Below are 13,730 nucleotides of genomic sequence, written 5' to 3' on the forward strand. Positions count from 1 at the left end.
ATTGAGTATTATCACTTATGACTCAACCCTGCTGAAACACAGCATCTGATTGTCTGTGTGGGTGAATAATGGGAGCGTAGTCTCTGCTCTGAGGAGATCTGTGGGTTTTTCAGAGTTTGTGAGTGTTTGTTTGTTTTGCGCTGACTGACATTGAGGATGACACGCTTACTTCACAAAGAGCGCAACGGGACCCAAACCGAGGCCCCTGCCGAGACGTGATTGATGGCAGTAGCTCCCAAAACCACAGAAAAGAATCTTTAATGAACAGCCTTTCCCTCAAGATCACCGCCATACAACGAATGGACGTAATGATGAACTAAACTCGGAGTACCGAAGCAAACAATCAAAACAGTTGGGTTCTCAAAAGCACGTTGATTAGGACGAGTACCGTGTCGCGCGAACGGTGGCCCCTTGTGTGAGACCAGGCCGGCTCTAAATGCAGTCTCAACAAATGAACTGACAGTGTGGAAAATGGAGTTCTTCCTCTTAGACACAGAGGTAAGACCCCCTGCACACGTAGAGAACATCTGAATGGTGCATTAGTGTCACTCTGATCTTAATGGCACACTCAAAGGGGAACTTTCATTGTCATTTTTAATAACACTGGAAGCCCTTAGAGCTCCATGTTCATCTGAAATAAGATTGGGCTGTCACCCTGCTCTCTTCCTTCACATTAACCTACAACCGCTCCAAATACACGTCCTCAAAGACTGCATGAAATCAAAACGAAAGCTTTATGGCTTTTAGCCCGTGTGTGATCTAAAAATTCATTTTAGTAGATGAGCACAATTAAAATTTACTGTCTTACTATTCTGGGAAAACGAACTAAAAATAGCGATGACTCATCTTGTACTACGCCGATTTTCAACTGACTAACAAAAACAAATCATATGAATGAGTTTCGTGAGGCTGACATGAGCTGATTTTTTAAGAAAGCAGTATTTAAAAAAAAATGATATGTAGAGCTGATTTTTTTTAAATGTGTGCTTTTGTATATTCATTCACAAGATTGGAATTTGAGCCAGAAAACAACTGGGTTCAAACGGCTTTAGTAGAGCATTTCGTTTTTTATATGTGGTTAATCCTGAAAATAACATTTTTCACAAAAATATCAAGTTTTGACATGATTGACTGGAGTATTGTCTACTAGAAATCAATCTTTGCCATCACAAGTACTAAATTATATTTTAAAATATAAAACAAATTTTTAAAACGGTAATAACATTTCATAACATGAATTATTTTTCAGCATTTTTATTCAAATAAATGCAGCCTCCGTGAGCATAAGAGACTCTCTCTCTCTCTATATATATATACACACACACACACACACACACATACACATATTAAAACCTTTCTTCAAAGTTGTTATAAAACCTGAAACTAAAATGATTTTACCCACTTCAGCTGTTGACTACTGTATAACTCAAACCTTAGCTATCATCTTGATCCACTAAATAATGCAAATACTGCTATTACGGAATTATATTCATGGAAAAACACCTCAAACTACTTCATTCAACCAAGCTTGTTGTTTTCCGCTTAACAAAGAAAATCCAGTAACAAATAAAGTCAGTACTGTCAAACCCAAAGCCCATGTCATTTGGTTATCTTATTAGGGAAAACGAGTGTTGCGGTCACACTGCTGCATTCTGAGAGGCAAACAATTATCTCTATGAGCTTTACTGTCATCCAAAGAGCCGCATTAGAGCGGGCAGCCCGGCACAGGTCTAGCACTGACTCACCTGCACCCCAAAAACCTTCCCAAGCATCTCCTCTTTCCATGACCAAGTGGCAGTGATGAGTCCTGATGGGGAATGATAGCCTTATTGAGCCAGTGCATGGGCTCGAAGTCATTTGTTTTGAGGAGCTAGAGCTGACAGCCCCAGCTTTTCCCCACCAGCTCCCAGTGAAATTGACTATAAATCACCTTATCACTTTCACCCCCTGACAGTTTTTCAGACTTCCAACATTTTACTGAATATGAAGACTCAGAGTGTGTTGACAGGGCCGGGCATTTTAAGCCTTCTTCCTCGTAAGGGGGGAAATAAACCCAAGGCAACATAGTTCTATGGATTAAGTTGCTGTTATTTCAGCAGTAATAACACCAGCTCCGCAGCAACTGTGAAATACCAATATAATAAATAAAAATGCATGCTACCAGGCAAACATCTTGAAAGTTTTCGGAATTTGTTCTGGGAAGGTTTAGAGAATATTTGTGTTCAGTGTGGACTGTCACACACTGATGGCTGAGTCTGATTGGAAGCTAATATAAATATTTTTTATAATTTTTTTAAATATTTTATATATATATATTTTTTTACTTCCTCTAACTTTTTGAGTCTCTTATACTTAATAAGGCATGCTTTAGACATAAAAACATAATATTGAGAAATATTATTACAATTTCAATCAACTGGTTTTCTTTTTAATACATTTCAAACTGAACATGAAAACGTATTCCTGTACTGGAAAAACTGAACATGAACCTTAACCATTTTATGTTGATTTGCTGCTCAAGAAACATTTCTTATTATCAAAGTTCAAAACACTTTGCTGCTTAAAATTGCATGCATATACACACACACACACACACACACATATTTTCCTTAAATATATATATGCATGTATATTAATACATAAATATACAGATATGTATATTTATGTAAACTATTTATTTAATGCAATTTATTCCCGATTAATCACTTAAAAACACAATAGTGTAAGGTTAGTAAAAACAAAAAAATAAATAAAAAATAAATAAATATAGTATAGTATGTATATTTCCATAACATATCATTTAAGTTCAGGTTTTGGAAAAAAAAAAATTGCCTTGTTTTAAGATTAGAACATCACTAATATTTTTACATTTATTTTTAGGCTTTATTTTTTAACTTTATTTTTCTTAGTCTTCATGTTTCTCAAAAAGGCAATCTTGTAGAGACAGTGTGAATGCAGGTAGCTAATAATATACGGCCAAGCTTACTAAACTCGATATAAAAGCAGCAAGGAAAGTGTGCAATCTAACCTCAGGGATGAGGCAGTGGGGATGGGAGCATCTTTGAGATTGCAAAGCGAGGTGCAATAGGCAACTCCCTTCTCTCACCAGACTGCCTGTGTTTGCTTATAAACTAGTGGACTGGATGGAGGCTGCTGTGCTATTTACTTTGGCCACCTCCTCAAAATCTCTGCTGTCACTTTTGCTCGGCACCACTATCCTCAAGTAATGGCTCCCAAATCCCATTCCAAACATGCACATGTGGGCTTGGAGATAGAGAGGGGGTTTGTGACAGACAATAACCCCCTGAATATTCACATTTAGATTAATTAAAAAAACAATAATATATATATATATATATATATATATATATATATATATGGATAAACATGAACTTCTTGCACACATACATTAGGCCAACTACCTCAAATCATACATCGATGAAAATACAGAAAATATAGAAATAGTTATAGTAACCACACTATTTTTCAAAGGTTTGATGCAATATTATATTGATATTTTTAATGCCCTTTATTTTTAAAATTAGTCTCTTAATTATTATGTATTTTAAAATGTATTCCTTCAACAATAAAAAAAAAACAGTGAAAAAGCGAAACATAAAAATCATAAAAAATATTAAATAAATAAAAATAGGGAGCCACAATAAATCACAATTGATACTGAGTTGACTGAGAAGCAAACAACATCCGTTATCGTGATTTCCTAATTACAACGCATAATATCGATGATATATACTAATGATATATACTGAAGATTCGCATTATCATCGATCATTATCAACTGATTCTAATCTGATTCCCGAGTCCTGATTCTAGAGTTATCACGAAAACATGCTAATTAGCATGTTGCTAAGCTACAATCAAGTCCTGTCAAAGCAGGGCTATATCATGCAGAAAAATACACAGCACGCAATATAGGGTAAAACACTGTTTTAAATCAGATGCATTGCCCTAGAATTTTCAGGCAGCACAATTAGTTTAGGTACCTTTTGGAACAGTTTCCATGTCACGCTCCATGATGTCTTAAAACGCTGTCAGTGTAGGCAGCTCAGATCTAACATGTATATTCCTGCACCTTTACATCGTACTGATATAAGTAACAGAGTGAGTCTTGAATTATATGAGTCCTGGGTGACCTAAAAAAATGGGAGACTGGGAATTGTCTCTTGTATTTATCTTCATTTGTTTCTGTGTGATCTAAATCTAATTGCCTTTGCGGGTCTCAGCGGATTCTCCCCTGGTTAAACACATTACACCCACATTAATAAATCATGAGCCGCACTGTCACAAGGAAATAAATTATGCTAAATAATATCCTATAACTTCTCTAACTAATTAAAGCCACGCTGATGACTTAGGGAGCGAATTCTGCAAGGCATATCCATGAACTCCATTTGCTCGCCTCTTCAAGTTCTCTCTATTCCGAAAGAGTCCGTGAAGACATCAAGGAGACCGAAGTGACTTTCTTCTCCAGCTGACAACGACTGACAAGATCCCTTGTGGGATGTGAAGCTGTGCGAATTCTCCAGTTAAAAAACGAAGAGGGCGTTGAACGGCAATGAAGACTCACGGAGAGGCTCTCGAGAGGGTTGTGGAGGCTCTCAATTTTTCCCACAAAGCTGTAGCTGTGACAGGCTGCCAGCCCCTCTGACGACGAGCTTCAGAAGCACACATCAGGACTGCCAATCCCGCGGACCAACAGCACCGAAGCTACACCACATCAACTGGGCTTCACTTTATGGGTGGCATTTTGAGGCTTGTTCTGTGAACGCGAGCACTGAAACGAATCTGATCACTAAAATAGTCTTAAAGGCATAGTTTACCCAAAAATGAAAACGGTTTACCTTCGAAAGATCAAAAAAAATTACATTTGGAGAAGTTTTTATTCGTCTGTTCGATGGATGTCAAGAGGGTTCGATGCTGTTTGGATTAGTTTTACATGAAAAAAGTTTTCTAACTGAAAGAAAATAAGTTATAGGTCCTAAATAATAACAGAATACTGTACTGAAATAAATACAAAAGCTAAATAGAAATATTTAAAATAACAAAGTTAATAAAAAAAACTACAACAAAAATTACAAAATAGCAAAATAGCAAAACCAAAAAAACCTGAACTAAAATAAAAAAATCTGTAAATTCTATAATATAAATAATACTGAAATTACATAAAATATATTAAATTTAATAAAATATTACATAAATAATAATATTACATAAAATATATATAAAAATGACATTTTTAGTTAACTATCCCTTTAAATGATGCAAGAAGTTTAAATTCACAAAACAGTAGAAAGATTAAGGAAATTTCTGAATTTGCCTTGCAACATCTGCTGTTGGAGTCAATGTTTTCTATATTTCAGTTCATTCACTTTCAGCAGAGCTTCTATCTATTTTATATTCCATTACATTCTCACAACAGACGCTCGCCTTGAGATATGGTCATTAGATTTAATAAACAACATGTTACAAATTATTCCACCAGAATTTTTTTAATAAATCTCTTTCACAGTCTTACCTTTGTTTTAAAATGAAGCCTTTTTACCCCTTTTCCTTACCTTCCTTTTTATAATCCTTGTTAACATCCTTTACCATGGGAATGTTTCTAAACTAAGACTCAAGGTGCAGATACCATTCACATAATGCAAGGTGATGCTCTCATACTCTCCTCATCAAAAAGTCAAAAAATGAAAAAAAAGAAAAAGAAAACGAGGCATACAACAAGAAATCCAACCTAATATAATCCTCTTTGCTATCCTGATCTTGTAAGCCATAGCTTTGCTAATATAAAAACCGCGATGTGTGACACATCAGAACCTGATGGCGTGAGAGGCTATAAGAAAGAAATGATAGCTGGAGCTAGCCATCCGTCTGACATCTTTGACACCGTAGCTTGCAAAGCACCAACAGATCTAAAGTGAAATGTTCATTCTGTCATCTGAGATGCTTGATAAGATTGCACGTTAATGACGTATCAACCAGAAGACCAGATTGACTGCCAGACATTTCTAGGTGATTTAAAGATTAAAGGATCAATCTCCATTACAGATCTGAGCCCGAGGAAAGGAGCGCAGACATTTGCCTCTGCGTTTTTTCATCAGCTATACGCTACATCACTTCTGTCCACCTTATAGAACCTCAGCACACACGCCCTGCAAGCTTCACAAATCTTATAACCAATGGTGCAATCAAATACACAATGCCATACTACACATATGCTTTGCATACTGAAGGCAGTGATCACTTTTGCCCCGCTGTCACGTGGACCCTGAAAGCCCTGGACAGACACTGAACGGAAATCAGAATGAAATTAGGAGTCTTGTCTCCTTATGTGGAATCGGAATAAAAATGTAATACATATAAAGTGCTCTGTGGATCTGGTAATCAAGTTTCATGGCTGGTTTGCCACTTAATTGGGTACAGTATTTGACATTTTAATTACATATTTGCTTGCTATTTCTACACACGTGAGCAGACAATGGACTATTTCATGAATTATTAACTTAAATGAAGCAAAGAAGCAAAGATGGGAAGACAGAGGGCACGGGAAAAAATATGTATATGTAAGAACAAGATGTGGGAGAAAAAGGGGGGGTTTTCATGTGTAAAAATCACCGCTAAGATAGTTGTGGTTAAATGCCAATACATCACTATGGAGCTGCTATGCCATTGTCAGTACTTGTTACTACAATGCTATGCACTCACTAGGGTGTTCTGAGTGGTTGACATTGTGTTGCGACATCTGGTTGCTAAGGTAGTAGCTGTTAATCCATTGTTATGTGGGTGTTGTGGTGTTCTGATTGGTTGCTATCGTGTTGCTATGCAGTTGCTGGGGTGTTCTGTATGGCTGTCATTGCATTTCTTTGTTTATGGTTGCTGGGGTGTTCTGAATGGTTGTTATTGTGTTGCTATGCAGTTGCTGGGGTGTTCTGAGTGGTTGTTATAGCGTTGCTATGTGGTTGCTGGGGTGTTCTGAGTGGTTGTTATAGCGTTGCTATGCAGTTGCTGGGGTGTTCTGAGTGGTTGTATTTTGTGTTTTATCTAGTTGTTGGAGTGTTCTAAATAATTGTTATTGTGTTGCTATGCGGTTGTTGGGGTGATCTGAGTGGTTGTTATAGCGTTGCTATGCAGTTGCTGGGGTGTTCTGAGTGGTTGTATTTTGTGTTTTATCTAGTTGTTGGAGTGTTCTAAATAATTGTTATTGTGTTGCTATGCGGTTGTTGGGTTGTTCTGAATGATTGTCATAGTGTTGCCATGTGGTTGCTGGGGTGTTTTGAATGGTTATTATTGTTTCTTTGTGTTTAGGGTTCCCAGGGTGTTGTGAATGGGTGTCACTGCGTTGCCACATATGCGGTTGCTAAGGTGTTCTGAGTGGTTACCACTGCATTGCTATTGTTCTGAATGGTTGTTATTGTGTATCTATAATATGGCTGGTGAGTTTTGAGAGGTTTCTATTGCGTTGCTACATATGTAGTTGCTAAGGTCTTCTAAATGGTTGTCATTTTTTTGTATGCTTTTGCTGGGGTGTTCTGAGCAGTCATTACAGCATTGTTATGAGTTTGCTGAAGGCTGGAATATGCTATGCAACTTTTGCCCCACTTTAATTTATACCAAGAACTGTAATTATAAAGAAAACTATAAAGATAACGATATTAGCATTTTCACCAGCAAACAATATCGTCTGTTTATTCTAAGCGCACATGCTACAGCCACATTAAATTCTCAAGCTCATTATAGCAGGATGGATTCTAATTGGCTGTCAATGTTTGTTCATCAGCTAGAAAAAAATGTTCTTTAAGCAATTTCAACGATACTGTTTCTCTGCGCCTTTAATGTATAGTTGCTATTCTTTAATACTGAGAACAAGTTTTAGAACTATATTTTTAGCATTATCTTTATAGTTATCATACTTGGTGTGAACAGGATATTACAGTTTGGATAAGTTGATGCTAGTTGCAGAAATTCGGGGACACATTCAATTTAAAATAGCATTGTGAATGATGGCCACAGACTTATTCCACCCAGTAGGAGGATATTAAACATGTTTGATATTTTCAGAAGATTTTAGAACACACATTGTTCACATGTTTCTGTATGCAACTTTTTGTTTAGTTACCTGTTGGATGACTAGGCAAACTGGCTCTAATTTCTTAAAACTCTCCGATCAACTCTTTACTCTTACCTTACAGCTAATGCAAGTTGATGATTTGCAACATTCTTATTAAAAATCCACTCTTAAAAAGCTTAGGCATAAACAGAAAACACTTACAGATTACACATTGCAAAAGTAGTATGAAATCAGATGTTACCTTTGAAAGGTCACCCACTTCCAAATAGAAACAGATGATAAAGACGTTCCAGGCGACCCACAGCACCAACCAGACTGCATACTGTGAAAGAGACAGGAAGAGGGTATTTGAAAGACCTATTTTAACCTCAGACCCCCTAACAACCAACTAACCAAATACACATTTGCATATGTGTGATTAATTGGCCCGTAAAAGCGTAAGTGGGAGATTTTCTCTGTAATTAATTCTCCGATGTGTGTTCCTTAAAACATTCAGCCTCCACAAATCTGGAATCTGCCAAAGAAGCGGTGCAGGCAGACGACGCATTTCGCAGCGGAAGCAGGAACCCTGTGTGGGAGTTTGTGAGGGTGGCTCGCTCCCTGGTTCATGAGCTAACGCTTATCGAAATAGCGGGATGTGATTATAAAACAATGAAACAGATTCCCCAGCAAAATCGCAGCCGGCACACAGGGGGTGTCTTTAAAATTAAAGCAAATTTTGGTTAAATAAACACGGTCTCATCCTGTTTCGGATCATTAGGGAATGCGGTAAACCAACATTACATTAAATGAATTTGTTCAAAAGACGAGGGTATTCGCTCATGAGCATTCGCAGCTCGTAGGATGTTTTTACTGATTAAAATGTGAGAGGTACGCCACGTGAGAACTCCGAGGTCTGTTAGGCAGGTAGTGATCTTTAGATAAAATAACACTTATTTGATCCAATTCAAAGTGAGACAGGTGAGTGCAAATGAAATACTGAGCGAGGGGAAATGCAAAATCAATTTGAATTACCTGATGGGTCTTGAGCGGAAAAACACGGCCTTTAGCGCTTGAAAATGAGCAGTTGGCGACATGAATTTTGAGCAGCTTCCCAAAAGTGGCTCTAATAGGCAGATCAATATGGACTTAGCTTTGATAAAATGAGCATGTGCAAAGACACTACAACCTTCCTTTACAAATGTACCATTTCGATTTTAAGGACGTGCACCAATCAGATTTGAACTTTTAAATAGTCAATTCCTTAATTTGAACTATGGTACAGAAAATACCACAGAAAACGAAATTAAAGAATTCAAAAAATAAAAACCCAGCAACTCTACTCAATAAACATCAATAAAACAGCTTTACTAATGAAAGTTAAATTACCTAAAAACTAATAACACTACCACCTCGATTTTGAGAAAGGTAGCTAATAAGCTTTACTAGTTGTAGCAATGCTACTACTCAATCCTAAGTGCAAACAAGCCGATTGGCTAGGTTTAGCTGGTTTTCCAGAATGGCCATAGCGGGTTTGCAGGGTGGTTTAAGAGGAGTTTTATAAGCTAAAACTAGCATGGACATGAAATGATTGCTGTGGTAACTGATACTGTATAATCTCTAGCAAAGTTGAGCATCTTCGCAGCCATTTATTAAGGTTGACCTTGTATGAGAGGGTTGATCCTCTTTAGCGGTGTCAGTCGCAACATAGCTGTTCTTTATTCACAGATTTGAAGTTCTATACGCAAAAAAAGGGTGAGCGCCTCAGGCTAGGGCCAAAGATCAACACATCACTCTTGTCTTCCAACTACAGCATGGTTTAAGTATCTTCTGCCTTCCATGCACTGCTGTATGAGAATGAGCCTCCTCCGCATGCTAGAGCAGAAGGGGGTCTAGACAGAGTGATTGACTTCAATTAAGTCTCATAATTCTGCTTGATATCTCTAGCATGCATTCCGAGTTGATCAAGCAGGAGGAGGTTAGGAAAGCTTCTTCAGCAAGGGCTGTTCTGGCCTAACCTTTCCCCCAAGAACTCATGCTTGCAAACGGAGTGCACCAGACCGTTGAGGCTCGGAATTTTGCCATCTTGAAATCTGACATGTTGTCAGGACATTAGATACAGAAGATGTGGGCATGTAGTGGAACCTCATTTGGCCCTTTGCCAACCACTGGAACGTGCCAAGTTGAATTAGAATAAAAATTTATCTGGCCTGACAGCATCCCCAAAACGGATATAAGCAAGAGTAATGTTCAATTGTGAGCAATTTATCTCTGAAGGAGGCTCCCTTCCCATCTCTCTCTGGCCCGGACACTGCTTCTAGACTGAAAAATCGAGCATTGTTTATTCCAAAGGGGACATATAACACTAAAAAGGCAATCTGCTTCATCTCAGCTGGGTGACATGGCCCGAGTCAGATTTGAAGCAATGACCCAGTCCGTCAGTACATTGATATCTCTCTGTTACACTGACCAGGTTGTTAAATGTCTGTTGTACTCAACTATAGAGAAACGTTGTCTCAACAAGCAGTTTCATCTTATCCATGCTAAATGTGGTAAACGGCAACTGTTTTCTCTTAATATCGTATATCAGGCATGACTTGATTGTTGGACTGAACACAAACAGAGATCATGCATAAAACTGTCCTTTGAATCATTTGTTTCTGACACATTTTGTTCTTTAGTTCTTTGTTTAGTTAAAAATGAGCACAGCAATCGCTTAGATTGTATTTACCCTATTTTAACACAAGCCTCTTATATGGCAATCAGCAGACAAAAATTGGACCAGTTAGGCTAGGCTATAAAAAAGGGCTAAGGGCATGTGTTTGCGATTGACTCAAGTTTTAAGTCCCAAGTTTGCCACTTTTTGAGCCCTATTGGGACAATGATGGCTTTTTACAGTCTATGGGATAAACAAGTGTTTGCAGTTCAGAAGATGCAAAATAAAGTGCACATATCCTTAATAAAATGACCCACACAAGGCTCCAGGGGACCCCCTATAGCAAATCCATGCATTTTTGTAAGATGAATGTTCACATTGCAGACACAATGAACACTTTTTGTCACTTCTGCTGACTTCTGTTGTCGTTACATTCAACACATTTAATTATTGATGTGCATACTTTATTTAACATCTTCTAAAGTGTATAAAGCAAACACCCAAGCTTGGACAGGGCATTTTTCAATGTAGTTTCAATTGGATTTGTATGAAAGAAGAAAGTCACATACACCTCGAATGCTTTGAAGGTGGGTTAAGTAGAGATGTGACATTTATTAACAAATGTTGGTCTTTTTAAATGTAGCAAATCAAACTGAGGAGAAATGCAACATTGTAACAGTTTAGTCCATGGTTAATGTCTAAAAACAATTATATCTGATGTGTACATGTATATATGGAGAAATTCCACAGTGGGCAAGGCTAGCCAATGCAACAAAACTGAAAACAAACAACTGTCAAAATGTCTTGTTACATATCAGGGTAGCAAAAGGTTAGGAAAAACTTATTTTGCTTATATATGTTGCTTATTGTTATGTTGCCTTGTGCCTGGCAAGGATTCAAAGTGAGACACTTTTATGATACAGGTGGTATTAATAAAACAAAATGACAGCATAAACTGCAGGGGGGAAAGACAATGTGTCACAACCTGAATATGAAAATATGTGGAAACTCACCCCGGTCACATATCGCGGTCTGAACTGTACTGTCCCAAAGAGGCCTAGGATCACTGTGATGATATGGATGAAGTTTGTGAGAATCGGAGCCCACTGGTATCCGAGGAAATCAAATATCTGTCTCTCCAGAATGCTGATCTAGAAGCCAAACACAGAGAAAAAAAGACACTGATTTACAAAGCAAAGACGAGGACAATACATTGACATGTAAGCATTTATTTGCATAAAGGAGTAAACAGATTTCCTTTTAAGCCAGCTTCAGGGGTTGCTGTTATGACAGCACTCTGATGTCAGCTGGAAGGCACAGTGAGACGACAAAGCTCAAGGCCACATGTGAAAGCACATTCTACATGCAGCCAGAGGAATACCCCTGTCACACAGGCGATTAATTAGGACCGAGACGTGCCGTTCTCCGGAGTCAAACCCCCCATCCTTTCGCAAAAACCAGAGACGACTTGGAAATTAAAGCTGGCAAGTCCAGCCTCGCAGCTCTGGGTGCTCCAATCTCAGCCACTGATTGGACATGACACTGATGTCAATACCACAAGCTATGGCACTTCCAAAAGCAGACCAAGACAGGGTCACGGCTTCATCCCCAAAGGACCTAAGCAGCCAGCCTCATAAAACTAATGCTAATAGCACCCGTGTTTCCAGCTGCATTCACAAGAAGCTGTGTTTAACAACCTCAGATGCTCAAGGTCTTCTCTGGGAAGGAAACCAAACAAAAATCACACCATTGAATCACTTGCTTTTCCTTGTGATGTAATGGGGGATAAGTTAGGAGCGAAGATTCAGGATGAAGGTTGTTAAATAAAGCTATACAGGTCACAATGACATTCGTGTTTTCAGCAGTTGCATTTTCAAACATCTACTCAAGTGAACATCAATCGAGGCGTTAGAGGGTTCAATAGCAGCATGAATATCAAATGACTTAGAGTCGCACCAAGAGGCTGTATTTAAGTGTTTCTTATTCAGTGCTGGTTTTTCAGCAGGGGAGACCCTATTCAAGACTACAGCCCACCTAATGGATCTAATAAAATAACTTTTGCTGAGAAAAACATGAAATTAGCTATTCATTGAGATTTTGTCACGTTATAACATTGATTAAATGGACAATTATTCAAATTAACTTCTTTAAAAACACCCAAAAAACTACAACAACAAAAAACGTAAATTATAAAAACGTGTATCTTAAAACAGTGGATCTAATAATTAATTAAGAATAAGCTAAATAATTCTATTAATTTTACAGAAAAATGATTCATATGGAATTAGAATCTTGACTATTCTGGAAACACTAAATAAATCATGGTTAATTAATTTATTATATCAACACTCCTAGTTTATGTTAATAAAAAAGCGTGAAAAACAAGCAACAAATAAATACAGCCTAAATACTGGAGGCCTTGTGAGTCATACTTAAACTATCATATGAGGAGTAATAATACTAAGTATTACAAACCTTGAACAAAACAGTTCTTGCTATGACAGATGAATAAAAATAAAGTGATTCAGTGAATCAGAAATTAATTCAATAAGCACAATCAGTGCAAAGTAATTCAACCGGTGAAAGATTTTTCAGACTGATCCAAACTCATTGTCATTGTATATTATCACAATCAGTTTAAACTGCAATTTCAATCTCAATCAAATGAAAGCATACTTCACCATGGCGCTGTAGGTTTAATGACAATCCAGGAGACACTGTTGTTTGTAACTGAGCAATAGTTGCTAAAATACTATCACGAATGAAAAAAGCTCAGGAGTCTATTAATCTATGCATCCTGTTCAGTTTCGCCCAATGTTGACCAGGTTGTCACCCTCTCCGCCCATGATCTCCCCAAGGGACGTGTATTCTGTTGTCTGGGTGTTTCCTTTGAGCTTCTGCTGGCGTACATCTGGTAAGCGTGCCTGTCCCAAACACTTATGCCATCGATCATAATGAAAGATATTATACTGACAACACCAAGCAACACCAGCGCACTTCTCACAAGTC

The 13,730-nt window shown here is 37.7% G+C and overlaps 1 protein-coding gene across 2 annotated transcripts in view; it reads right to left on the minus strand.

The window, feature by feature from the left end:
- The window catches only part of nkain2 (sodium/potassium transporting ATPase interacting 2), a 131,621-nt gene that overhangs the window by 76,059 nt on the left and 41,832 nt on the right, over positions 1–13,730 (minus strand). For both annotated transcript variants that reach the window (XM_043220489.1, XM_043220490.1), the window contains exons 2-3: positions 11,735–11,872; positions 8,328–8,408 (exon numbers count right to left, since the gene is read on the minus strand). In XM_043220489.1, coding sequence (XP_043076424.1) covers positions 8,328–8,408; positions 11,735–11,872 — 219 coding nt within the window. The remainder of the gene's footprint in view (positions 1–8,327; positions 8,409–11,734; positions 11,873–13,730) is intronic.

The sequence above is a fragment of the Puntigrus tetrazona genome, chromosome 20, assembly GCF_018831695.1.
Source record: "Puntigrus tetrazona isolate hp1 chromosome 20, ASM1883169v1, whole genome shotgun sequence".
NCBI classification, from domain to species: Eukaryota; Metazoa; Chordata; class Actinopteri; order Cypriniformes; family Cyprinidae; genus Puntigrus; species Puntigrus tetrazona.